The following is a 23,514-nucleotide window of genomic DNA, read 5'->3' as shown; positions in this document are numbered from 1 at the left end:
AGATCTCGATGACATACTTGCAAATTCTCTCTCATTGTTTCTTTGTTGTAAATAGGTTGGGCATTGATGAATTAATTCAGAAAGAGATGTCACGATTACCAAATCGATCAACTTTTCTTTTCTTTGAAAGATTAATAATTAAGTCACTGTTAATTTTGATACGTCCCCTTTCTCCACTTTATCACGCACTGATCTTTAATATACAAAATTTATGTAATCTACCATCAGTTACACGCCACTTTTGATATCTCGTTTATCTACTCTCAAATGAAACTTGAATGTATCTAATGAACGGTTGAGGAATGCACTTGGTTAAATTATCATGAGAATATTTTATTTTTTTTTAGTTGAGAGGTTATCGATCTTATCAGCCGCAGCGTTATCAGAATATCTACACGCACCAACACAATAATGGACAGTGATAGAGAGAGACCCAAGTCACCTGAATGTAACATCAGGATGACTGTATCCATTAAGTGCTTAACAAACAAGAAATAGAAACAATGACAAGTGATATGAATAAAGATGAAATAGAGCATGTCGTCATTTGATTATCTCTTTAAAATATAAAACTATATTCATACTGAATGATTCTCATATTCAATACGATAAATAGCACTCCTTACACCATTTCCTACATCATAGGTTGCATTTTTCCAGAAGCAAGTTGTAAGTGAAGGGAGCTGGGTAAGGTACTCTGTGTCACTGAATTAAAATTTTTTATTCGCTTATATGGTTTGATCTCTCATCTGATAGCAAAAAAAAAGTATAAATATGCCCTTTTTTAAATTGACGCGATTTTTTTTTCTTCTTTTCATCATTCAAATAATTAATCATGGTTCTTAAAGTTGGTATTAACGGGTAAGTAAGTCAATTGCTCCAAGTAATATCTTGCTTATGCTTTCAATAGTTTCGGTCGTATCGGTCGTATTGTTCTTCGTGCTTCCTTGGAACGCGATAATGTTCAAGTTGTTGCTATCAACGACCCTTTCATTCCTCTCGACTACATGGTCTACATGTTCAAGTATGACTCCGTTCACGGTCGCTTCAAGGGTACCGTTGAACACAAGAATGGTAAGCTCATCGTCAACGGCAAGGAAATCGCTGTCTCTGCCGAACGCGATCCCGCTCAAATTCCTTGGGGTCAAGCTGGTGCTGACTTTGTTGTTGAATCCACTGGTGGTAAGTATTTCAGATAACAAAAGAAAGATGGGATATTGATGTATCATCTCTAGTCTTCACTACCACCGAAAAGGCTGCTGCTCACTTGAAGGGTGGTGCCAAGAAGGTCGTCATCTCTGCTCCTTCTGCTGATGCCCCCATGTTCGTCTGTGGTGTCAACCTCGATGCTTACAAGTCTGAATACCAAGTCATCTCCAACGCTTCTTGCACCACCAACTGTTTGGCTCCTCTTGCCAAGGTCATCCACGACAAGTTCGGTATTGTTGAAGGTTTGATGACCACCGTTCACGCTACTACTGCCACACAAAAGACCGTCGATGGTCCCTCTAACAAGGACTGGAGAGGTGGTCGTGGTGCTGGCGCCAACATCATTCCTTCCTCCACTGGTGCTGCCAAGGCTGTCGGTAAGGTTATCCCTGAACTCAACGGTAAGTTGACCGGTATGGCTTTCCGTGTTCCTACTCCCGATGTCTCCGTCGTTGACTTGACCGTCCGTTTGGAAAAGGGCGCCTCTTATGAAGAAATCAAGGAAGCCATCAAGAAGGCCTCCGAAAACGAATTGAAGGGTATCCTCGAATACACCGATGATGCTGTTGTCTCTACTGACTTTGTTGGTTCTACTGCCTCTTCCGTCTTTGATGCCGCTGCCGGTATTGCCCTCAACCCCAACTTTGTCAAGCTTGTCTCTTGGTATGATAACGAAATGGGTTACTCCAACAGAGTTGTCGATCTTCTCATCCACGCTGCTAAGGTCGATGGTGTCTTGGCTTAAAAAATATCATTTCATAGCATGCATTCATTCCCCCTCACATTAAAAAAGTCTATCTTTTTTGTTTATAATAAAGTAAACATACATACTTTCACATGAAGTGTCTGTCGGGAACTGAACTCTTCCCGCATTTAACGCGTTTAAAGGACTTTTGGCAACGTGAGAAAATATTAGACTAGAACAATCCGACTTTCTCCATGAGTATATTCCGGTTATGGTTGTTTGTAAATTCATGTGAATACGGGAACGTTTGAAAATAGGCGCGCATGCACAGGCGTGCTTCTGGAAGAGTGCGCATGTTTTATTATTATTTTAAAGCTTAGACTCAAAGAAGGTGCTTCTGTTCTTCTTTTGAGAAGCAGCCTTGTCATACTCCTCCTTGGTGACAGGTCTAGCTTCAATGGCAGGATTATAACCAAGACGAGGCTTGGATTGGTTTGCATTGGCCTTTTTATAAATCGTGACTACAACAGCACCACCAAGACCAATGTTATGCTGAAGAGCATACTTTACATTGGGAACCTGTCGTTCACCAGTCCAGTTACGTAATTGCCAAACGAGTTCTATATGCAAAATATGTGTGAATTTTTGCTCTTTTTGCATGTGAGAAATATATATTATTACCTGTGCACTGAGCAAGGCCCGTTGCACCAAGTGGATGACCCTTTGAGATCAAACCGCCAGAAGGATTAATGACGTATTTTCCGCCATACGTATTATTTCCAGAATCGATCAATTCGTGCGCCTTACCCTCAGGCACCAGTCCGAGAGCATCGTATGTCAAAAGCTCATTAGCGGAAAAACAGTCATGCAGCTCGATGACCTGCACGTCGTTAGGAGTAATACCGGCCTTCTTGTAAGCTTCAGCAGCTGCACGACGTGTCATGTCACAGCCAGCCCATTCCATCGCATCATCCGTGAGCAAACGAGGGGAATCTGTTGCCATGACTTGGGCTACAATCTCGACGGCTTGGTCCCATAGGTTGTGCTGACGGACAAAGTCCTCGCTGGCAAGGATAGAGCATCCAGCACCATCTGAGGTAGGGCAGCACTGAAGTTTGGTGAGAGGACCAAAGACCCTGGGTGACTTTTCGATCTGTTCAAGGGTATAAATATCTCTGAATTGGGAATACGGGTTCAATGCGCTATGTCTGTGATTCTTTTCTGCAATCTTGGCCAAGTGCTTTTCTGTAGCACCATATTTTTCCATATAACCCAAACCTGCGTTACCGAAAATCTGAGCAGCCATAGGAGCCTTTTGATCGAATCCACGCTCATTAGCCATGACTATCGTTACATGATCTATTATTCAAAATAAGATTATCTATTACTTCTTTTGTCTCTCTTCATATTTACCCATTGGATTTGTACGATCTGAAAACGTAGACGTAAGAGATCCTCTCATCATTCTTTCAAAACCCAAAGCCATCGCACAGTCAACTGAACCTGAAGCTACGGCGTTACGTGCTTGATAAAGTGCAGTAGAGCCCGTGGAGCAGTTGTTATTGACATTAATGATGGGAATCTGAGTCATGCCAAGTTGATAAAGAACACGCTGACCAGCAGTACTGTCACCATAGACATAACCTACAGTTGCATATTGTACTTGATCGTAAGAAATACCAGCGTCATTCAATGCTTTTACAGCTGCCTCAAGGCCAAACTCTACACAGATGTAAGCAATTGATCATTCAACTTGATATTTTTACCTGGATAGTCTACTTCACCACGAGGCTTAATGAATTTGGACATACCAACACCAATAACATAGACCTTATTTGCAACCATCTTTTTTTTTTTTTGAAAAAAAAATTATGTAAAGAAAAAAACCCGCAAAAAGGAGTGAGAGCGAAATAAACTTTAAATGCTCTCTTTCTGTGGAACCCATAAACCAACCTTTTTTTTTCTTTTTCTGCATAACAAAAAGGGGGGAAGGGGGTAATTTATTCTACCGACGATGTGTACAAGGTTTTTAGTTCTATTTGTAAAAATAAAAGGTTTATTTACAAAGGTTCATGACCTGAAATCATCCAATTTTTCAATTAGCAGTTGACATCTAACGTGTAGTCGACTATCCCAATCTGTATCACCCGTATTATCCGATGTGATCGAATCATTCAAACTACTGCTGTCTACATTGTATCGATGAGCTAATTGCTTTTCACACTTTTGAATCCAATTCTGAGCTTCCTTCAACAATCTCTTTTTCGCCTTCTTTTCTTTTGTTTCTAATAGTTTAAAGCATTTCAAAGCAGCCATTTCGTAATAAACATGAGGTAGAACCCATTTATCTTCACTGGTTCCATCCTCTGATCGTATCGCTTGTCGTAAATAAGTCTCGGCAAGATCATGATGGCCCAACTCTCGCACGTTCACACCCAGCAGCAAGTAAAGCTGACAACAGTCCGGTCCGATCTCTTCTTTTGTCAGAGTCTCTAGTGTGTTCTCTATCGCACCCCTCATGGCACAAAGCATATTGGGTGTCAGCTGCGAGAACCCGTTCCAGAGGTAGACGAGCTCCCACAGTGGATTCACGATCACGGCTCGCTTCAGGCTGGAACCATCAAGGACGATATCATCCAGATTGACATCATGTTTCCCCTTGACACACCTAGATTTCCACTGCTTGATCTTTCGTTCAGCAAAGATTTCATTAGGAAGTAACTTTCCGCCCAGCTGTCTCTTTCGTCTCAGAATCGTCGGTATCTGCATAAATTCAAGAGCAGATTTTTCGTACTCCTCATCAGCAAACATACAACAGGTCGCAATGTAGTGATAAAAGGCCCTCGACCAGTTATTCATACTTTCCAAACGGAAAAATGTCTCGGATGCTTGAAAATAATCACCTAAAAAGATTTGCCCCCTAATAATAATAATAAAAGTTAAAGGAGAGCCTCCCTTAATTTTGCAAAAGCTTACCATCCCATTTCATACACAGCCAACGCTTGTAGTTGAGCTAACTCACAAACATTTTTCTTTTGAGATTGGACAGGTCGACCTGTCGATAGGTCGGTGCGCACACTCTCTCTACGCCTGGCGTCCCTTAGGATCTCTACCCCTCGTCTCGTCTTTCCTTCCATTTTACATAATTTGCCTTCAAGCAGTTTCCATATTTTACCGGCTGGAAATGAATGCTTCATCTGGTCGAGTATTTCTCTAGCGTTTTCTAAGCTGAGTGAGTTGGGTAACAGTTGAGGGTGTATAAACAAGGATAGGTTGGTATAATAAGCAAGTAAAGAGAGCGCAGAAAGAGAAGAGTAAAGGCCAAAGTTTTTAAATGATTTTTGAAGTAGATGAAGAGCAAATGGACGAGATGATTGAAAGCCCAAGGTATTAAGTAGTTTGTTGACTATGATACAAGAGTTAGAAGATATATATATATATATACAATATAGATGCTTACTTTTGGGTGGCAATAGTGAAAATACGAGACTAAATAGGCCGATACCAAAAAAGATGCCACTTTCTATTGCATTCTCAATAATGACAAAATCCTCATCGATACAATCAATGGCTGATATAGGTCTCTTTTTTTTTCTATTATCGGTATATTTGTATTTGCGTATGTATGATGCATATTCAGATGCCTTTTGGCCTGTCAAGGCTTCAAACATTTGTTCATACAGTTTATAAGCTTTCCTTAGCTTATAGGCTGCCTTCATGTATTCTAACCAGCTATTTCTCAAGAATTGTATTGTTGATGACATAAGCATACAGTTGGTCGCTAGTAATTCATACTGTATCTCTGGTTTGACTACTGTTGGCGAGCTATGATGACTACCGTTACTATGATCACCGGTACTGTTACTACTACTATCAAAAGAGACAACCTCTATTATGTCGTCTTCTAATTTAAATTTATGCCAACTATTTCGTCTCCGCACTTTTTTGATAAATTGTTTCGATAACAGTTCTGCTGCCGTTATCCGTTCAAGTGCAATCTTTATCTTTTCTGATTCAAACCCGAGCATGGCTTCTACATAGGCAATTAAAGCAAATCCAACAGCATGAAATGGTGATTCCTGGTGATGTTGCATAAAGATCGTTTGTGCCAATTCAAATTCATCATCAAAAAAGGCATCCTTTTCATTACATGTTATTATCATTCTATAAACATAAAAAGCTTACCAATCCTCTTTGGGTCTCACTTATCCAATAAGCAGTTAATTGTGCTGAAGGTGATATCGAATCCTCTCTTGAACTTGTTAATCCAATATAAGCTGCTGTATTATTAGCTGCATATTTTATGGAGGATGTGGTTAATTTAGATAGTGTATTTAATTGTCGGAGCATCCCCCCTCCTTTTTATATATAAAAAAAAGCACAAGAAAGAAAAAAAGAGAAAAGGGAAGAGAAAAAAAATAGATTTATTCTCCTTTTTGTTATTTACTTTAAAAGGAGATCCCCTACGTTGTCAATTATGGATGTAACACATTGAAATGAGGATCCGATGGTTCTAATAAGGTTTAAACTTTCTACTCTGCTTCAACTTTTCAATCTTGGCTTTATCTTGTTCAAACTTCTTTCTCAACTCCGTCAACTGGCTCATCTTTCTGTCTCTCATTTGGAATCTATAAAAGTCAACCAATTCCTTCTTCTTTGGCTTATTTTTGATCTCTTCTGCCATATCTGTCGAGACTGCGCCAACACTGATCATACCATCTGTCGTCTTGGTCTTTTTATGTCGAACAACCACCGTGAATCCGTCCTCGTCCATCTTGTTCATTCTTTCTAATGTCTCTCGTTCCTTTCTATATTCATCTTCCTTGAACTTTATCATAAATGTATCTACTTCTTCCTGCAGTTTCTTTGCATCTGGCCTTGATAATTCATATTTCAAAATATATCCTACACATCATTCTATTTTAGCATCATTTCATAATACTCTTTATTATTATTGTTGTTCACTTACGTTCAAAACCTAATGGTTGCTCACTCTCATTCTCTTTAGCCCACTTCTTTTCAACACGCTGCATATTCAGCACTTCGCTTATATCTTGACTCTTTTCAAAGACAACATGCGCTGAAGATCCACTTGCGAACAATGGTCTTAGTTTTCGGTTACTGTCTTGTTCTATCTGTCCTTCGTGTCCCTTAAAGTCATGGTATGTGATCTCTGTGATATTATGTCCTTTAAACAATTTTCTAATGTGTCTATCTGTTGTGTCAGCTGGTAAGTTGAGTAAGAATAGAGTGCGATCGCTCGTTTTGTCTTGAGCTGATTTGCTTTCATGTTTTCTAATGTACAAATAGTGACGCACCTTGGCGTCATTCATCACAATAGGAAGGATCTTGAAACCTTGAAAATCTTCTAATCGTGTCACTGTATTCTCTGTATGTTTGATGCTCTTTTTGTCAACTGCCATTGTTTTCAGAACAAATAAAAAAAAAGAAAAAAAAAGTTAAACTGTGTGTGCGTGTGTGGCGTACATTAAAAATAGTCACACTTTCCAAACTCGTTCATCCCGTTTTCTCCCCTCGGACGTTTTTAACGTTTCAGTATTTGTTTAGTTTTTTGTGTAAAAGGGTGTACTCTTTTTTTTTGATAATAAATAAACAGAATAGTCATGTTCAATATTAACTTCTCAAGCAAGTGTGTGGTATCTGAGGAAAATTGTTCAATCCAGTAGAAAATAACAGAACCAAAAGGAGAGTAAAGGTTACTCTGGATGCGTTCACGAGCTCTTGAGTGCTTTATGAGCTCGAATATACTTTGTATGAATCGATCATCATTTTCAGCAACATGCATCCACATTCTCTCTATACATCTTTGGAGGCCATCATGAATATCCATTTTTGTATAAAAGATTAGCTCTGTTATAAAGCAAAAGGAGAACAAGGAGACTTGGGTCATGCGCTGACATCATTAGCCTATCGTACATTGCTCATGACCACTACTATCATTATCCTTCACACACACACACGCACGCACACGTACCATGACCTCAACAGATTTTTTAAGTATCCTGATTTATTCTATATATCATATGATCATCCATGCACACTGCTGTCAGGGTCGAGATTTTGCAGGAGAAGGATCGATAGGGATAGGGATATCCTCAGGGGTAACATCTGCCTTGACCTTGGAGTAAATAGATCCCATAATCCTCAGGCCAAGTGCTCTGTTCCTCAAGGTCTCCTTGGACACTGTTGGATCACTCAGCACTTTATCACAAACCTCACGCAAGACACTCTCTATTTCCAATTTAGAGCCTTTCCATAGAGCCTCAAGACCCTAAAGACATAAACACGTTAAATATACATCTCTTGTCATATTAAAAAACAGATACCTTTGTTGTTGTCTCGGCTGTCAATCTATGTATTTCATCTTCTGTCAAGCTTTCATTTTGTTCGGCCTTTTGGAGTTCAGCAAACGTCGATTGCAAGTTGATGACTGTCCGCAGAGTGTCCACGGTCTCACTGATGATATATCCTTTTTCTTTCATTGAGTGAAAGACGCCTCCGAGCCCAAAAGCCACGCTTTTATTGAGGTATTGTGTTGCCTTGGTCAGATAAGTATTACCTATCGTATGTAGCAATTCGACTCCATGACCTTCATGTTTTAAACCCTCAGCCTCTATCTGTACAATATTTGAAAAAGCCGCACTTCTGGCCTCCTCAGAGATATCGTTCAGTTCTGTGTACAGACTTAATTTACTAATCAGTCTCGTCACCAATTTGTCCACTCTGGCCTTTCGCTCTGCTGCTCTGGCCTCCTCTAGCTTCTTTTTCTTTTCTTCCATCTCTGCCTTTTGCTCAGGTGTCTTTTTAGTATCATCATGTAATTCCATGACTTCCTTCATCTGTCTTCCTATCGATATCTCTCCAACCAGGTCCACAAAACGTTCTCCGCCAAATGCTTGCTTAAAGAATTCTTCAGGATCAGCTGATATATAAAGTTAGAAGTGGCGATACACACAAGATATTACTATACCAAATCCTCCATCTGGTTTGATACCGTTTTCTTCACCGTATTCATTGTATCTCTTTCGTAATACGGGGTCTGATAGAACCTGATAAGCTTCTGATATCTTTTTAAACTATATATAAAAAGAGGAATGAGTTTGTTACTCGTAATATTCTGATGATGATGACACACACTGTATCTTCTGCACTTGGATTATTTGGATTCTTATCAGGATGATATTTGATAGCCATTTTTCTGTATGCCTTTTTTATTTCTGCATCCGTTGCTGACGGTGATACTTCAAGGACGTCATAATATTCTGTGGAAGCCGGATTTTCGTCTACATACACACAAAATGGTTTATATTGCTTTTTCTTGTTTTGTTGAATAAATTACCTGTTCCTTTCTTCTTTGTTGACCAGCGTTGATTTGTTTTATTGTTGTTGACTTTAGTACCTGACGCGTCAATGTCGTAATTGGAAACCTTGTGGCATGACCAACATTCCACTTTGACCTTTAGGTTTTTTATTCCTGGTTCTGGTAAGAATTCGAGCTGAACTGAACATTCTTTACACACAGTCTTTATGTAGGGCTCAACCTTTCTTGAAGGATAAACCATGAGAATAATAATAAAAGAAAGAAATGGTCATTCTTCCATTTTGGGAAGTGCTGCGACTTTTTATAAATATTTTCCCCCCTTTTCATAGATGACACTATATAAATTATCAAGCGTTCTTTGGATAATAAGTGCATTTATTGATCTGCCAGGCTTGTAAAATAGGAGTCAAGGGTATTTGTACTATTGATGAACAATGCATCGTCCACAGACACGAGCAATTGAACAGGATAAACTGACATGGATTTATAAGTTGTCTTTATCACAGGTTTATCATCGTTATTATCCTCTTGGAATATAAAATCCCTTTCCTAATTTTAAAGAATAAGCAAAACAGCACAATGTATACACTCTTTTACGTACTGAAATGACCATGTTATTCTGTATCTTGAGTGGCACAAATCGATATAAAAATCGAAATCCTTCTACTGATATATAATGAATAAGGGGGATGGATGTGTCCTAATGAATCACTTCTTACAGTCAACCGCACGGTTAATCTCTTCTTCCTTCTTTCTTTTATTTGCTGATTTTCCTTGACTTATGACAAGGTTTTCGACAATGACTGGATAAAGGGCTTCAAGAAGCTGAGGATGTATGTTGTTTTCATTGTACCAATCAATTTTATCTTGAGGCAAATATATTATGACTCGAAGCGCCTATTCACTTTAAGGACTCTATTTCAAATATGTTGTTATTTCTTACAGTATTGTTTGTAATTTGCAAATGAATGACATTTTGTGTATTCACCAACATTATGCAAAATAAAGAAAAAAAGAAAAGAAAAAGAAACTCAGCGTTGGAAAGAGATAAAAAAAAAAGGGGGGGGCTTTGTTTGTTTTTGCGCCCAATGTCAGGACAGAGTACACCTAATCTTTACAATGATTCATCTCTTTTATTACGGACAAGAAAAAGTGATAGAGATCTTGTTGGTTATGATGTAAAAGAGGACAAAAAACCTGTTTACGAAGTCATAGAAATGGGCGAAGTTACCAAGTGGAATCCTAATGCAAAACAGAATAAACGAAAATGGGCTCTTCTTCAAAACAAGGTATGAAACGTATAATATACATATTCTTAATAATGACGTTGACAGCCTTATATCGCATTGGCGCTATGTATGCTCATATTCTTGGGATTTGTTATCAACACAAGGTTCCAAAGAAAGATTCCGAATAGACACCAGTTATTTTTCAATGGCACTACTTATTTTGATACCACTGTCATACTGCTATCACTAGATGGGTTTAGAAATGATTATCTAGACAGAAAAGTAACACCAAATATAGAGAGCATAGGTAGATACTAGATACGATACCACACACACATTCTAAATATATTCTATCATAGGCAAAAGAGGCATATTTGCTGAATATATGAACCCTTCTTTTCCTGTAAGCTCATATATTCATAATCTCCCTATATCAACCATTAACACTATGTCAGTCCATTACTTTTCCCAATCATTGGACATTAGTCACCGGACTTTACCCAGAAGCACACGGCATTGTCGCGAATGAATTCTATGACCCTGCTTTGGGCCAAGACTTTATTCACAAGAACGAGTCTATCAGCAGCGACCCTAAATGGTGGAAAGGTGAGCCTATCTGGATCACGAGTAAAAAACAAGGCAAGAAGTCTGCTGTTATTATGTGGCCAGGCTCCAACGCCAAGATAGACTCCCTTTCTCCAGATTACTATCAGTCTTACGTTAGAGAAATAACAGCACAAGACAAAATGGACACGGTGTTGAACTGGTTAGATTTACCCATGGATGAACGCCCTCAGTCCATATCAGTCTATATCCCACAAATTGACCAAAAGGGCCATGGTGGTGGACCTAATGGAGGACAGGTAAAAAAGAGAGAATAGGAAAAGAAAGAGGAATGAACCAATGGAAACTTTATAGTTGAACTCTGTTCTAACAGATATGGACAATGCCATTGGCTATCTACTGAAAGGGCTAAAGCAAAGAAATTTAGATTCGCATGTTCATGTTGTGGTGGTAATATATATAAATGCCTTATTTAAAAAAAATAACGCTTGAAGTAGGTAAGTGACCATGGCATGGCTCCTTCTGATCCATCAAGATATATCTTTTATGACAAGATTTTATCGGATGAATCCCAATCTTATCTACGTCCAAGAGAAGCATGGCCACTGCTCGGTCTTCGTCCCAGAGACGACGCTCCTGAACACATCACTGATCAGATCTATCACGAACTTCAAACATATACAGAAACTCATGATGATGTCCACTTTACATTTTATCGCAGAGAGGAGATGCCTTCTCGGTTTCATTATAACGCCACAGAACGAATAGCGCCTATTGTGATGATACCCGATGTTGGCTACGCCATCATTCGCAGCACAGAAAGAGCGCCAAAAGGCATCCACGGATACGACAACTTGGCCCCAGAGATGAGAGCGATATTTGCTGCGACTGGTCCAAAGATCTCAGAGCATTACGGTAAAGGAACACGGTTAAGTCCGTTCTTTAATACTGAAGTGTATGCCTTCCTTACAACTTTGCTTGACCTTGTTCCGGCCCCTAACAATGCTACTCTAAATGGCGCTTTAAAATAAAATTTAGATGATTCAAAGGAAATGGTTTATTATTATTTAAAAAAGAGAGTTGCTGTACAAAAAGGGGGGAATATATAAAAATCACTTTTTTTTCTTTCGATGCGACTATGCATATATAAATATGTATAAAGTATATGTACGCGAGATGTAGATTATTAAGAACGTTCACCACGGAGACGACGAGCGAGTTGAATATCCTTGGGTTGAATAGTAACACGCTTGGCGTGGATAGCAGCCAAGTTAGTATCTTCAAAGAGAGAGACCAAGTAAGCTTCAGAGGCTTCTTGAAGGGCACCAATGGCAGAAGATTGGAAACGCAAGTCAGTCTTGAAGTCTTGAGCAATTTCACGAACAAGACGTTGGAAAGGGAGCTTACGGATCAAGAGCTCAGTGGACTTTTGATAACGACGGATTTCACGAAGAGCGACAGTACCGGGTCTGTAACGATGAGGCTTCTTGACACCACCAGTAGAGGGAGCAGATTTACGGGCAGCCTTGGTAGCCAATTGCTTACGAGGGGCCTTACCACCAGTGGATTTACGAGCAGTTTGCTTAGTACGAGCCATTTTGTATAATTTTTTTTTTTAAAAGAGAAAAAAATAAATAAAAAAAGGATAGAGTATTTATATGTTTGTCAAAAGTGGTCACACGAATGTGAATCTTGCCTTTTTGGGACTACAATTGGGTATTAATTTTTTTAAAGGTTTTTTTTTTAAAAAAAAAAAGAAGGGGAGCACGAAACTTGTAAAAAAAAAAAACTATTTTTTTAAAAAAAGTTAAAAAAACAGAGAGATTGGGAAAAATGTAGTTTTTTTAAATTGAAAATGTAAAAAAATAGAAAAAAATACACTCATTGTTTACGATTGCAGGGATCGACATGAACAAATCATATTTTATCAAGAATGCAACATTGATTATTTTACGCTGCTTGTTTTTTAATTAAGCTACATGTAGTTTTTCATTTTTTTAAATTTTTTTTTTTGCTGCGCGCGCAAAGAGAGATCAAAAAAAAAAATGTAATTTTTTTTTGCAAGTTAAAAAAGAATAGCGGCAATTCAAAGTCTGGACCAAATATATAAATAGAGGGTCACTCTTTTCATTTTTTGTGATTTTCTTTATTCAAATTTAATATAACAATGACTGGTCGTGGAAAAGGTGGTAAAGGTCTCGGAAAGGGTGGTGCCAAGCGTCATCGTAAGATTCTTCGTGATAACATTCAAGGTATTACCAAGCCTGCTATTCGTCGTCTTGCCCGTCGTGGTGGTGTCAAGCGTATCTCTGGTCTCATCTATGAAGAAACTCGTAATGTCTTGAAGACTTTCCTCGAAAACGTTATTCGTGATGCTGTTACTTATACTGAACATGCCAAGAGAAAGACTGTCACCTCTTTGGATGTTGTCTATGCTCTCAAGAGACAAGGCCGTACCCTCTATGGTTTCGGTGGTTAAATTATATAGTACATTTCATATATTCTTCATACCTTTTCTCTTTTTTTATTTCTTTCTCTTGTAAATATAATTCTTTCTACACAATAAATATTTTTATATATAAAAGTTCATCCAACATGTGTTTCTTTTTTCTTTTCCTTTTTTTTTTTTCTTTATGAGTGAAACGACAAGAAAAGTATTTTTTAGACAACAATTAAACAAGACGATTCAATTATTTCCTTTTTCATTTGGTTATTTAACTGTAACTGCAAAGGGACTTAATTTTCCCTTATCTTTTACAACTCAACCTCATTTGCAATTAAAGAACGACTTGAAACTGATCACAATGGGTGAAGAATTAAAACCATCTATTTCAACTCCCATCATTAGAACTACATTAAACCAAATAGAAACTTCAATATCAACACCTGTTCACAGTCCTATTCGTAAAGCACCACGTCCTTCAACTTCAGCACGTACACCTTCTGCAGCACCTATTCAAATAAAAAATAGCATATCGATACCACTACGACATAAAAAGACACATCAAGAACAGAAAAGAGAAAGACAGCATAAAATAGATGAAGATGAAGAAATGATAAAACCGGTGACGTTGGCTGAAAAAAGAGAAAGACAGGCAAAGAGAGCATATCAAATAAAGACATGGAAAGTGAGGGAAGAAAGAGAGGCGAGAGAAGCGAGATCGTTATTAAGGAAAAGAATGATGAATGGACCTAAGAAAGAGACTGACGTAATTGAACATGTTCAACAAAAGAAAAAGGGAGTTCGATTTAATTTAAAAAAGAACAAGATTATTGAATTGACTAAAGATGAAGAAGATTGAAGTGTATTATTTTTTATTTCAATAATAAAGCAAGGAATATATTTTCATTTGCAATGGAAATAGTGTATGTACAAAAAAATATATAGAATAGTATGTGTATGAATATGAATTAATTTAGAGTTCTTGAGAAGCACCAGCCTTCTTTGACTTGGTAGGCAATAAGGAAGCATGGATATTAGGAAGAACACCACCTTGAGCAATGGTAACATGACCAAGAAGCTTGTTCAATTCTTCATCATTACGGATGGCTAACTGAAGGTGACGAGGGATGATACGAGACTTCTTGTTATCACGAGCAGCGTTACCAGCTAATTCAAGAATTTCAGCAGCGAGGTATTCAAGAACGGCAGCAAGGTAGACGGGAGCACCAGCACCAACACGTTGAGCATAGTTACCACGACGAAGGAGACGGTGAATACGACCGACAGGGAATTGAAGACCGGCCTTGGAAGAACGGGTTTGAGACTTGGAGCCAGCTGCAGATTTACCACCAGATTTACCACCAGACATTGTTATTATATGTTATTCTTTGTTTTTTGAAAGTAGGAAAAAAAAAAATCAAAAAACAAGAATGGTTATTTATATGAAAAACAATTTCAAGCTCAGCACTACCATCCACACCTTGTCTGTCTGGAGAAAAAAAACAAAAAGGTTCTTCAACAAACACCAAAAAATTTTATTCTGTGGATTGATTTGTTTTGCTCTATCCACGCGATAAAACGTGTTTAATCGCGCGTTTTACTTGTATTTTTTTACTTTTATTGTTTATTTGTTTTTTAACCCAGGATATCCTTTTTTGGAAATTTGTAGTAGAGTTGCAGATTATTTTTTTTTGTTTATTGTTTTTTTTTTTTTTCGAGAAAAAAAAGGACAATTTAACTTGGTATCACAGTCACACAAATACGCTTGAATAAACAGTATATAAACAAGTGGTCTTTTTTTTTCTTTCCTTTTTATCATTTATCACATATATCATCATGGCTCCTAAAGAATCTACCTCTGCTCCCGCCGCTGCCCCCAAGGCCAAGACTGGTGACAAGAAGAAGAGACTCGCTCGTCGTGAGACTTACTCTTCTTATATCTACAAGGTCTTGAAGCAAGTTCACCCTGATACTGGTATCTCCAACAAGGCCATGTCCATCTTGAACTCTTTTGTCAATGATATCTTTGAACGTATTGCCACTGAAGCCTCCAAATTGGCTGCTTACAACAAGCGTTCCACCATCTCTTCTCGTGAAATTCAAACTGCTGTTCGTCTCATTCTTCCTGGTGAACTCGCCAAGCACGCTGTCTCTGAAGGTACCAAGGCTGTCACCAAGTACACCAGTTCCAAATAAGTTATTTAAATCAATCAAACTATCTCTCTTTGCGCATATATTATTTCAATTCCATGTCAATGCTTTTTTATATTGTACAGAAAAACTTCTATATTCAAAATATTTATTTTGATATCCCTTTTTAATAATAATAAAGTCCATTAAAAATGTATATAAAAATTGATAACAAAATCATTGTGTGTATATATATTTTTCATTATGTTATTTTATTCATTATTTCAGAACGTTGTCACTGCTCCTTGATCATGTTTTACTAGAGTGAAAATATATACACATTCTCAACATTTCATTAGTTTTCATTTTAAAATTAATCTTTATTTTTCTAGATCCACGTTAATTTCGGGAGCAAAATAATAAAAATGAATACAATGTAATGTAAACAGACCAACAATTATGAAAAGACATCTACATTACATTCAGAAATGTAAGCCAAAAAACACACAAAAACAAGCGTAAAAACCACGTGATGTTCGGATTCCGGCAATTTCCGGCCCGTAAAAGATACTTCTTGTAAAAATTTACAATCACAGTTTTCGTGAAAGCGCGGATGGTTAAGTGGTATAATCTTCGCCTGCCACGCGAAGGGCCCGGGTTCGATTCCCGGTTCGCGCACTTCTTTTTGTTTTTTTTCTTGATCTATTCTATTGTTTTGTTATTTAAACAAGCCGCAACGTTTTACTCGCAAAACTCAATCGTTTTGGCCTAAAATCTAACTCATTTGACTTCAATTTGATGATTTTTTACTGAGCTTTTGAATTGAACCTTTAATTACTTTTTTTTTTAATCAGATACTTGCATCAATCCAATGATTGACTAATTTTTTTTTTTTTTCATTGTTGTTTATTTCAATTGAGTCATTAACTTTATTTCAAATAAAATTTATTAAAAAGCTTGTAAACATAAGCATGGAGTATGCCTTTTTTTTGTCTATTGCAAATCATTTGTTATTATTTACATAAATAGTTTTGAATTAATTGAAATAAAGCAATACTTCACTTGATCTATCAAAAAACATATACAAACCAATTAAATAGCGGTATTTTTTTAATCCAACTTGTACATTACCTACTTGACCTTATAAACTAAACTATATGTAAATCAAATTTACAATGAATGTATTTTTCAAAAGAATACATAACTTACTTAACCACTAACAAAAGTAAATCACGTCAAATAGACTTTATAATCTTTTTTGAATTGATTAGTACACAATTGTTATTGTCAAAACCATAGCTTTATTTATAATTTATGATTGTAGCATAAAATAAGTCGCTACATTTGTAGGCGTTTTGAACTATAAAGCATGTAGGAAGAATATATTTGCAATAACATAAGCTTCTTTAAATGATAGTTGTATTGTTTTAGTATGCTTTAAAGAATGCAAATGTTTTCTGTGAATGCTTGTGATTTGGTTATTTTTTTTTTTTCTTTTTGTAACAAGTCTATCTATCATGGACAAGCATCACAGACTATAAAACTTGACAGTGTTAAATTAATATTGATTAATTGTGCCTTTTATTATTATTATTTTTTATTCTTTCTATTTATACGTGATATTACATGAATAAACAATGCCATGTTGTGCAATATAAAAAACCAAGTTATCTAATGAGCAAAACTCATAGCATGTAACCTGTTTAAATCATCTTCAACGATAGATTCATAAATTGTATATCGAATATTATTTCAATCTTCAGAATCATCGTGTGATTTAAATCAGAAGAGCAATTATTTTTTAGATCTAAAGCTTCTTCGTACACCATCATCCTTTAATGCCACTCTAACCTTTCTCGCTATAGTTTACCCTTCCCATCGTATCTATATTTACAACAATTTATAAACCATTTTTACCTTTTCGCCACGGATAAACGCTTCTTTCCAAAGTTCTAATGATTCTGTTTTGTGAGAGTCAGGCCAAAGGTATTGCTTTCCCTTTTTTGAAAAATATTACCAGATTGGATTATGTGCACACAAGATATGTTCTTTAGAACATCTGAACTTGTAATTCAAAAGAGCAGTTGTGTTATTCTTTTTATACTTTACAAGATTGTTCACAGTTATCATTATATATGTCATAAGGGTGATTTTGTTCTGTAGTTGGTAACAAAGAAAAATGTAACTGCAGCATTAAACCAACCAGCTTCTTTTCAGTTATTACTATTACAGTAATCCTCTCTATTTCTAATCTTTCATAAGTTATGTTTGCCTACTTTTGAAAGCAGTCGTCTGTACAAGTGCATTGTCAAGATGGATTAGGCAATACAAATTAAAGAGGCGATAGCAGTAATGGCCAATGATAACTGAGCAGGAGATAACGAATTGATACATGACAGTTATTATTACCTCTAATTTTATCTCATTCTTTTCTTTATTGGCTTAGATAACTGTAACTGAAGGCCCCTAATAAGCCGATATAAAAAAAAAAAACTTGCCACATCCATAATTTCCACGAAATATTAAAAGATTTTAGCTCTTGATAGATAAACATTGAAGAAGAGGGGAATTTGTCACACTGCACTTTTATTAGCGTATATGTTCATTACGTTTACTGTTACAAAATTTGCCAAGATGGCGTAGCATTCTTTTTTAACCATTTCTTTCTTTTTCTTTTCACACAACTATCCCGATCATTCCTTTTCCTTACTAATCTTATGCTAAAAAACAAGCATCCTGACCCTATTGCCTCATCCATACGTATTGAATTATCAGAAGGCTTTGGTTGGGAAAGGGGGAATGTCCAAGTCTATGGTCCTGGCACTTTATTTCAAGGCATGTATGTAGTGTTGATAATCAAAACAAGCGACTCACTTTTTAATAATAATATCAAAGGTCACGTCATTCTACGAACCAATGCACACTCAAGGAAAGCGACTACACTTCGACTATTGTTCCAAGCTACGGAAGCGATGCTAAACCATGACCTTGGTCCTGGTGTCCAGCGATCACATACGTCCAAATTGTTTGGTGTCGCTACTAACCTGTGGGAAAAAGGTCCAGACAATGAACTTCAGCCAATGGCTACCTACAAATTTTTATTCACCATTCAGATGCCAATGGTTCAGTTCCCTCCGTCTGTCGAGCACCAGTACTACCGATGCAATTATAAATTAACAGCCTATTTGGATCCGTCTTTAGCCTATAAGGAAGTGCCCGTCATGGCACATACATGTGTCAATTACATTCCTTTAATTGAGACCAAGCTACTAAAGTCACCATTAACACTAACAGACGTGAAAAGGCGGATGATCCTGCAAGACTTGCGGTTGAATATTTCTGCCACGGTGAAGCTGCATGCAGTCGAATACGTTGCAGGTGACATGATTCAGGCAACAATCCGTGTAACGGATATACACAGAAATAAGAACAAGAATCGCTCCTTGACGCTTAACGATCTGAGCGTTACGATGAGTGTTTTTCAAATTTCAAAGTTTAATTCGGATAATAAGCCTATACTGAACAAACTTGTTGCTACAAGAACACACATTCTGAAGAACAATAGACAGCGCGTGGACAATACACAAGATGACACAGGCCAGATCCATCAGGTACAACTTGAGCTAGACGAGTCACTGCCTCCTTCCATGGAATTCAGTGAAATCATGTCCCTGTCGTACAAACTGGTTATTTCTGTTCACAAAACTATAGTTACCACCAAGAAAAACAATAAAAAGCTCTTGAACATTAAGAACTTGCTTCTTCCGTGGACAAATGACTTGCACATCTTTGAGCAACCTATCATTATTGGAACCATGGGAAGAGGAATTCGCACGGGTGACGAGTTGGATGTATATTCCAAGTACAAAAGGACGGATAATCCCATACCACACCCTAAATTCTTACAAACGGTCGAATACGAAGATGCGTTGCCCTTATATGACCCAAGTCGATTACCATCTTATCATAACCTGTCACGGAGTAATAGTTCTACATAGGCATGATGATTGTTATAGTATTGTATTATGTTTTTTTTTTTAAAAAAAGTCATGTATATTTTCTCTTGCACCAAAATAAACAAGAACATGTATTTACAAAGAAAAGGTTGAAAACCAAGGTTATTAGAGTGTACCTTATACTCTATGCGTATAATTTCTTAAAAAGGTGTATGTATTTATAGTAGCTGATTACGTAAGTTCTTAGAATTCTGTGCATGCATCTCGATACAACAGTAATGGTTATTTATGGACCATTGCTTTTGTTTTCTTGTACATGGTAAAATTTGGATCTTTTTTGCTTATTTTAAGCTTTTCTTGCGGTTAAATAATCAAACGTTCGAGCTAATATTATCAATGTACATATATATGGGTCTGTGTGTATGGTGTTTGCTGAAGCATCCAGCTCATATCATCTCTTGGAAACATAATTCAAAAATTATGATAATCATTGAATCCTTTTAGGTATGCTCAGCTAAATTTCTTCATACTTTGAAGTATCCTTTTATATCTATAAAACAAGATATTCTGCTGAAACATATTTTGTTGCATACCTTTGACCTACCAAGATATTGATCAGACAAAAATGAGTTCTTTTCTCAATAAAACCAAGGGCAATGAAGAATTAAACAAATATCGATTGATCAACATGGAGATTTACACACTTTAGACGCAATGCACTTTAGACCTTTTTTTAATCCAAATATTTAATTAAGAAAAAGAGAATATAATGTCTCACAAATACAGGTTTACAAAAATCGAAAGATGCATCATTGTAAAGTTGTTTATTGGCTGAGCAAAAGAAGAAGAGGAAGGGGGAGATCGTTTCAATAGAATCATTTGTTGCAAGATGTACATAATATGCTTGTTTTAGAATAACCCTGATGTTGTTTGCAGATATACACTTGTACTTTCTCTTTCTCTCTTTTTTTTTTTCGTCTTTTTTTTTTGCATGATTGAGGATTGGCCTGTTGATCCACTTATTGACATTCACATAGAATTACTTCCAGAATTTGGTTTTACAGTTCAAAACGAACCAGTGTATGGCCCTGGTTCCGTATTCCAAGGTAATTCATCACTAGTAAAAAGAGGATTTGCTATTAAAAATCGAGTCAAACAGGCATTGTCCATCTCAGACTGAAGGAAGTACCAGTAGCTGCAGATAAAATCATTCTTACGTTTAGAGGAGCAGAGAACGCCACGGCTATTCACAATGGCTCTTACTTTATCGTGCCCTTGTTGAAAAACACATTTTTTGGAATGCAGCAGAGTCTGTGGCAACGTACAAGAGATGATTGTCTCTTGACAGAGTCAGAATATCAATTCCCTTTTACGATTCAGATGCCAATGACCCAATTTCCACCTTCGCTTGAACATAAACTCTACCAATGCAAGTTCATTCTAACAGCCAAGCTGATCAGATCTACATTCACTCTGCCAACCGTGATGGCGCAGAAGGAGATAAACTATATGCCGTTCATTGAAACCAGTTTACTGAAGAAGCCAGTCATCACGACCAAAAACAACACAAAGCTCTCTGTTATGGTCAAGCTACATTCGCTCGAATACGTGCCTGGTGACACTATCCCGATCACTATCACCTGTTATTCTTCCCCTGCTTGTAGCCCCTTTTTTCTTCAGTCAAACAAGGCAAAACGTGATCAGCCGGCTGCTGTAAGCTCTATACTGGTCGAGCTTTGTGAAACTGTGGGGCTTGTGCATCGCCAAGCTTTGTCGACTAAGCGCATTGTAGCATCACACCTCTATCAAACGTGTCAAGTTACCGCAGCCTGCATAGGATCAGAGTATTGTGTCCAGCTTGCTCTGCCTATCCATTTGACACCAACTATCAATTATTCAAGGATCATCAAGATATCGTACACGCTTAGCGTCAAAGTAAAAAGCCGTCTTGGTCCATTTCACAGTTCGACGGCAGGTGTAGAGTTGCCCTTAAAGATCGGTACATTGGGTTATGGCATACGTGCGTCTCAGGACTTGCAGGTGTGTTATGTTGAGAGTCCGAGTAATTCACCTCGGTTTCTCAGATCGTTACAGTATGAGGAGGCCTTGCCTTTGTATGAACCTGTCAGATTACCTTCTTATCAAAGTTGACATCCTGTATATTTAAGTTTTCTATTGTATTTTTATACATACATACATATATATATATATATATAAATAGTTCATTTTAATGTATCTTATAAAAAAGTGGATGGAAGAAGAAGGGGGGGGGGAATACTTTATTGCGCGTCATGTCTTTTTTTTTTTCTCTTTTCTCTTTTTTAAATATTTTCTTTATTCTTCATCACCAATCTTGGGAGCCAAGTAATATCTAACATAACCAATATTGTCAAGATTATAATCAAGTAAAAGTGGAACATCTGCTGATAGATTTAAGCTGACACGAGTGGCAAGAGGAGTGGCTTTTGTAAAGTTTACAAGATATTTGACGGCAAAGGCCATGGAGACACTCTGTTGAAGTTCAATGACAGTTGATTCATCTTCATTGTCTACCGAACTGTTGGCCTTGACTGTAATGGAACCTTTACCGATCTCACCGTCAGCAGAGAATTTGATACCATCCTTTGTGCATTCAATTGTGACTGTGTTGATGTAATGTGAGCAAAAAGGGCAACTTTTTTTTTTTTCATGTTCTTACCGGAATCGCTAAGGGTAGATAAATCACGAACGATTTCTTGAAATCTAGCAGAGGGCATACGAACAACAGCTTCGTATGAAGTTTCAGGAATACCCAAATGTTCACTGTCAATGTCCATCAACTTGAGATCATATGCACTCACTTTATCACTGTCTATTGATTTATAACATTGTGAGCACTCCTTTTTCTTTTTCTTTTTCTTTTTCTTTTCTTTACCTTTGCTTTCAAATACCAAACTTAAAGCATCACCATCATCATCGGCCTTGAGTGTCACGATATCATCGTTACGAGCACACTTTAAAATCTTACCCAAGTTAGTCAAGTTGATACCCAAAGGCAAGTTACGATCACAACGGTAAGGATCAAAACCATCAGAACGGAGCATCATGGCCACCAAGGCAACATGGGAGTTATCCATAGCTTGAAGAGCAATACCGGAATCATTACATTCCAAATTGCATTCTGTGACAAGTTCCTTGACGGCTTCAAGAAGAGATTTGAGAAGTTTGGCTTGTTGGAGACGTGCTTCAAGCATGGTTTATGGCTAAATGAGGAAGATAATTTAGTAAACTTGATGTAAAAGCAATATTCTTTTGTTTTACCCTTTTTTAAATGAAAAATGGAGATAAAAAGAAAAAAAGAGTGAGTGTAAAAACACGTCTACAAATTTTTTTTTGACGTGGATGTCGGGTATCGAAACAGTCGTGACACGCGTATGTGCAGTAACGCGTATAATTTTGTTCAGAAAAAAAGAGAGACGCGTCAAGTGCCTGGGCTGCACTTGGTAATGTACTCCTAAATGAAAATCAGTTCTAGGAGTTGACAAGCGCATTGCAAGTATTACATGCATTTACGATGTGGCCTCATAGCTTGAGAGAGCGTTGAATAGATGGCCTATTTAATGTCAAACATGATTACGTATTGTTATTATTCTTGGTTATAGGATTGTAATAAAAAGTATAGAAAATGATGGTCATTTTGGGAAAAATCTATTATGCAAACTACACAAATGCTCTCTATGCATAAGAGTTTGTCTAATATTATGCTTGTTGAGACCAAACCAATGATAAATGATTCATACATTGTCGTTTCTCACAGTTTGAATGGAGAGGGAAAACTTTTTACAGTTTGACGCTTTAGATCTTTTTAGATTGTTCTATAAAAGCATTGAGAATAAGAAACTTGTTTTTTAGCATGACCGCCAAGTGTCATACGGGAATTGACACCTATAAGGAAGGTCATTCTTTTTTTTTTTTTT

General features: G+C 37.1%; 15 protein-coding genes and 1 non-coding gene across 16 annotated transcripts; 8 read left to right on the top strand and 8 right to left on the bottom strand.

Annotated features, from left to right (window-relative positions):
• Positions 1-835: 835 nt before the first annotated feature.
• On the top strand, positions 836-1,954 carry RHIMIDRAFT_287486 (glyceraldehyde-3-phosphate dehydrogenase 3; the record flags this gene model as incomplete). The annotated part of the gene is made up of 3 exons (XM_023613479.1): positions 836-861; positions 911-1,182; positions 1,236-1,954. The coding sequence occupies 3 exons, from the start codon at positions 836-838 to the stop codon at positions 1,952-1,954; spliced, it is 1,017 nt and encodes a 338-aa protein (XP_023466656.1).
• A 309-nt stretch (positions 1,955-2,263) lies between these two features.
• RHIMIDRAFT_236978 (thiolase) lies at positions 2,264-3,739 on the bottom strand (the record flags this gene model as incomplete). Its single annotated transcript, XM_023608666.1, has 4 exons — positions 2,264-2,514; positions 2,576-3,253; positions 3,308-3,616; positions 3,661-3,739. The coding sequence occupies 4 exons, from the start codon at positions 3,737-3,739 to the stop codon at positions 2,264-2,266; spliced, it is 1,317 nt and encodes a 438-aa protein (XP_023466655.1).
• Positions 3,740-3,781: 42 nt separating this feature from the next.
• RHIMIDRAFT_280917 (uncharacterized protein) lies at positions 3,782-6,101 on the bottom strand. Its single transcript, XM_023612957.1, has 3 exons — positions 5,355-6,101; positions 4,871-5,300; positions 3,782-4,814 (listed from the first exon to the last, which is right to left on the bottom strand). Exons 1-3 carry the CDS (start codon positions 6,055-6,057, stop codon positions 3,965-3,967), a joined length of 1,983 nt encoding a protein of 660 aa, XP_023466654.1. The 5' UTR covers positions 6,058-6,101; the 3' UTR covers positions 3,782-3,964.
• Positions 6,102-6,302: 201 nt separating this feature from the next.
• Positions 6,303-7,790, bottom strand: RHIMIDRAFT_126650 (uncharacterized protein). Its single transcript, XM_023605480.1, has 2 exons — positions 6,864-7,790; positions 6,303-6,799 (listed from the first exon to the last, which is right to left on the bottom strand). The coding sequence occupies exons 1-2, from the start codon at positions 7,315-7,317 to the stop codon at positions 6,408-6,410; spliced, it is 846 nt and encodes a 281-aa protein (XP_023466653.1). The 5' UTR covers positions 7,318-7,790; the 3' UTR covers positions 6,303-6,407.
• On the bottom strand, positions 7,789-9,499 carry RHIMIDRAFT_126653 (DnaJ-domain-containing protein). Its single transcript, XM_023605481.1, has 5 exons — positions 9,255-9,499; positions 9,053-9,198; positions 8,886-8,991; positions 8,242-8,837; positions 7,789-8,186 (listed from the first exon to the last, which is right to left on the bottom strand). The coding sequence occupies exons 1-5, from the start codon at positions 9,475-9,477 to the stop codon at positions 7,962-7,964; spliced, it is 1,296 nt and encodes a 431-aa protein (XP_023466652.1). The 5' UTR covers positions 9,478-9,499; the 3' UTR covers positions 7,789-7,961.
• Positions 9,500-9,611: 112 nt separating this feature from the next.
• On the bottom strand, positions 9,612-10,230 carry RHIMIDRAFT_236975 (uncharacterized protein; the record flags this gene model as incomplete). Its single annotated transcript, XM_023608665.1, has 4 exons — positions 9,612-9,785; positions 9,838-9,902; positions 9,956-10,133; positions 10,180-10,230. 4 exons carry the CDS (start codon positions 10,228-10,230, stop codon positions 9,612-9,614), a joined length of 468 nt encoding a protein of 155 aa, XP_023466651.1.
• Positions 10,231-10,594: 364 nt separating this feature from the next.
• Positions 10,595-12,060, top strand: RHIMIDRAFT_201869 (Phosphodiest-domain-containing protein; the record flags this gene model as incomplete). The annotated part of the gene is made up of 5 exons (XM_023606575.1): positions 10,595-10,772; positions 10,825-10,868; positions 10,921-11,328; positions 11,384-11,479; positions 11,527-12,060. The coding sequence occupies 5 exons, from the start codon at positions 10,595-10,597 to the stop codon at positions 12,058-12,060; spliced, it is 1,260 nt and encodes a 419-aa protein (XP_023466650.1).
• Positions 12,061-12,215: 155 nt separating this feature from the next.
• On the bottom strand, positions 12,216-12,626 carry RHIMIDRAFT_201606 (histone H3; the record flags this gene model as incomplete). Its single annotated transcript, XM_023606557.1, has 1 exon — positions 12,216-12,626. The coding sequence occupies one exon, from the start codon at positions 12,624-12,626 to the stop codon at positions 12,216-12,218; it is 411 nt and encodes a 136-aa protein (XP_023466649.1).
• Positions 12,627-13,195: 569 nt separating this feature from the next.
• RHIMIDRAFT_280915 (histone-fold-containing protein) lies at positions 13,196-13,657 on the top strand (the record flags this gene model as incomplete). Its single annotated transcript, XM_023612956.1, has 1 exon — positions 13,196-13,657. A coding segment is annotated over one exon (313 nt), but the record flags the coding sequence as incomplete, so codon positions are not given.
• On the top strand, positions 13,636-14,445 carry RHIMIDRAFT_280914 (uncharacterized protein). The gene has a single exon (XM_023612955.1). The coding sequence runs from the start codon at positions 13,834-13,836 to the stop codon at positions 14,329-14,331; it is 498 nt and encodes a 165-aa protein (XP_023466647.1). The 5' UTR covers positions 13,636-13,833; the 3' UTR covers positions 14,332-14,445.
• Positions 14,446-15,152, bottom strand: RHIMIDRAFT_312974 (histone-fold-containing protein; the record flags this gene model as incomplete). The annotated part of the gene is made up of 1 exon (XM_023614840.1): positions 14,446-15,152. Exon 1 carries the CDS (start codon positions 14,839-14,841, stop codon positions 14,446-14,448), a length of 396 nt encoding a protein of 131 aa, XP_023466646.1. The 5' UTR covers positions 14,842-15,152.
• Positions 15,153-15,188: 36 nt separating this feature from the next.
• On the top strand, positions 15,189-15,668 carry RHIMIDRAFT_226026 (histone-fold-containing protein; the record flags this gene model as incomplete). Its single annotated transcript, XM_023607546.1, has 1 exon — positions 15,189-15,668. The coding sequence occupies exon 1, from the start codon at positions 15,309-15,311 to the stop codon at positions 15,666-15,668; it is 360 nt and encodes a 119-aa protein (XP_023466645.1). The 5' UTR covers positions 15,189-15,308.
• Positions 15,669-16,209: 541 nt separating this feature from the next.
• RHIMIDRAFT_t26 lies at positions 16,210-16,280 on the top strand. Its single transcript has one exon. It is a non-coding gene; the product is annotated as a tRNA-Gly (tRNA).
• Positions 16,281-18,319: 2,039 nt separating this feature from the next.
• Positions 18,320-19,600, top strand: RHIMIDRAFT_251038 (uncharacterized protein; the record flags this gene model as incomplete). The annotated part of the gene is made up of 1 exon (XM_023610786.1): positions 18,320-19,600. One exon carries the CDS (start codon positions 18,320-18,322, stop codon positions 19,598-19,600), a length of 1,281 nt encoding a protein of 426 aa, XP_023467005.1.
• Positions 19,601-20,476: 876 nt separating this feature from the next.
• On the top strand, positions 20,477-21,770 carry RHIMIDRAFT_312971 (uncharacterized protein). The gene is made up of 2 exons (XM_023614839.1): positions 20,477-20,664; positions 20,718-21,770. The coding sequence occupies exons 1-2, from the start codon at positions 20,550-20,552 to the stop codon at positions 21,707-21,709; spliced, it is 1,107 nt and encodes a 368-aa protein (XP_023466644.1). The 5' UTR covers positions 20,477-20,549; the 3' UTR covers positions 21,710-21,770.
• Positions 21,756-22,946, bottom strand: RHIMIDRAFT_226023 (DNA polymerase delta processivity factor). Its single transcript, XM_023607545.1, has 4 exons — positions 22,859-22,946; positions 22,473-22,800; positions 22,257-22,409; positions 21,756-22,200 (listed from the first exon to the last, which is right to left on the bottom strand). Exons 2-4 carry the CDS (start codon positions 22,789-22,791, stop codon positions 21,893-21,895), a joined length of 780 nt encoding a protein of 259 aa, XP_023466643.1. The 5' UTR covers positions 22,792-22,800; positions 22,859-22,946; the 3' UTR covers positions 21,756-21,892.
• Between the last annotated feature and the right edge of the window lie 568 nt (positions 22,947-23,514).

Source organism: Rhizopus microsporus (genome assembly GCF_002708625.1).
Source record: "Rhizopus microsporus ATCC 52813 unplaced genomic scaffold scaffold_7, whole genome shotgun sequence".
Lineage (NCBI taxonomy): Eukaryota > Fungi > Mucoromycota > Mucoromycetes > Mucorales > Rhizopodaceae > Rhizopus > Rhizopus microsporus.
This window is presented reverse-complemented; position numbering and strand designations above follow the sequence as displayed.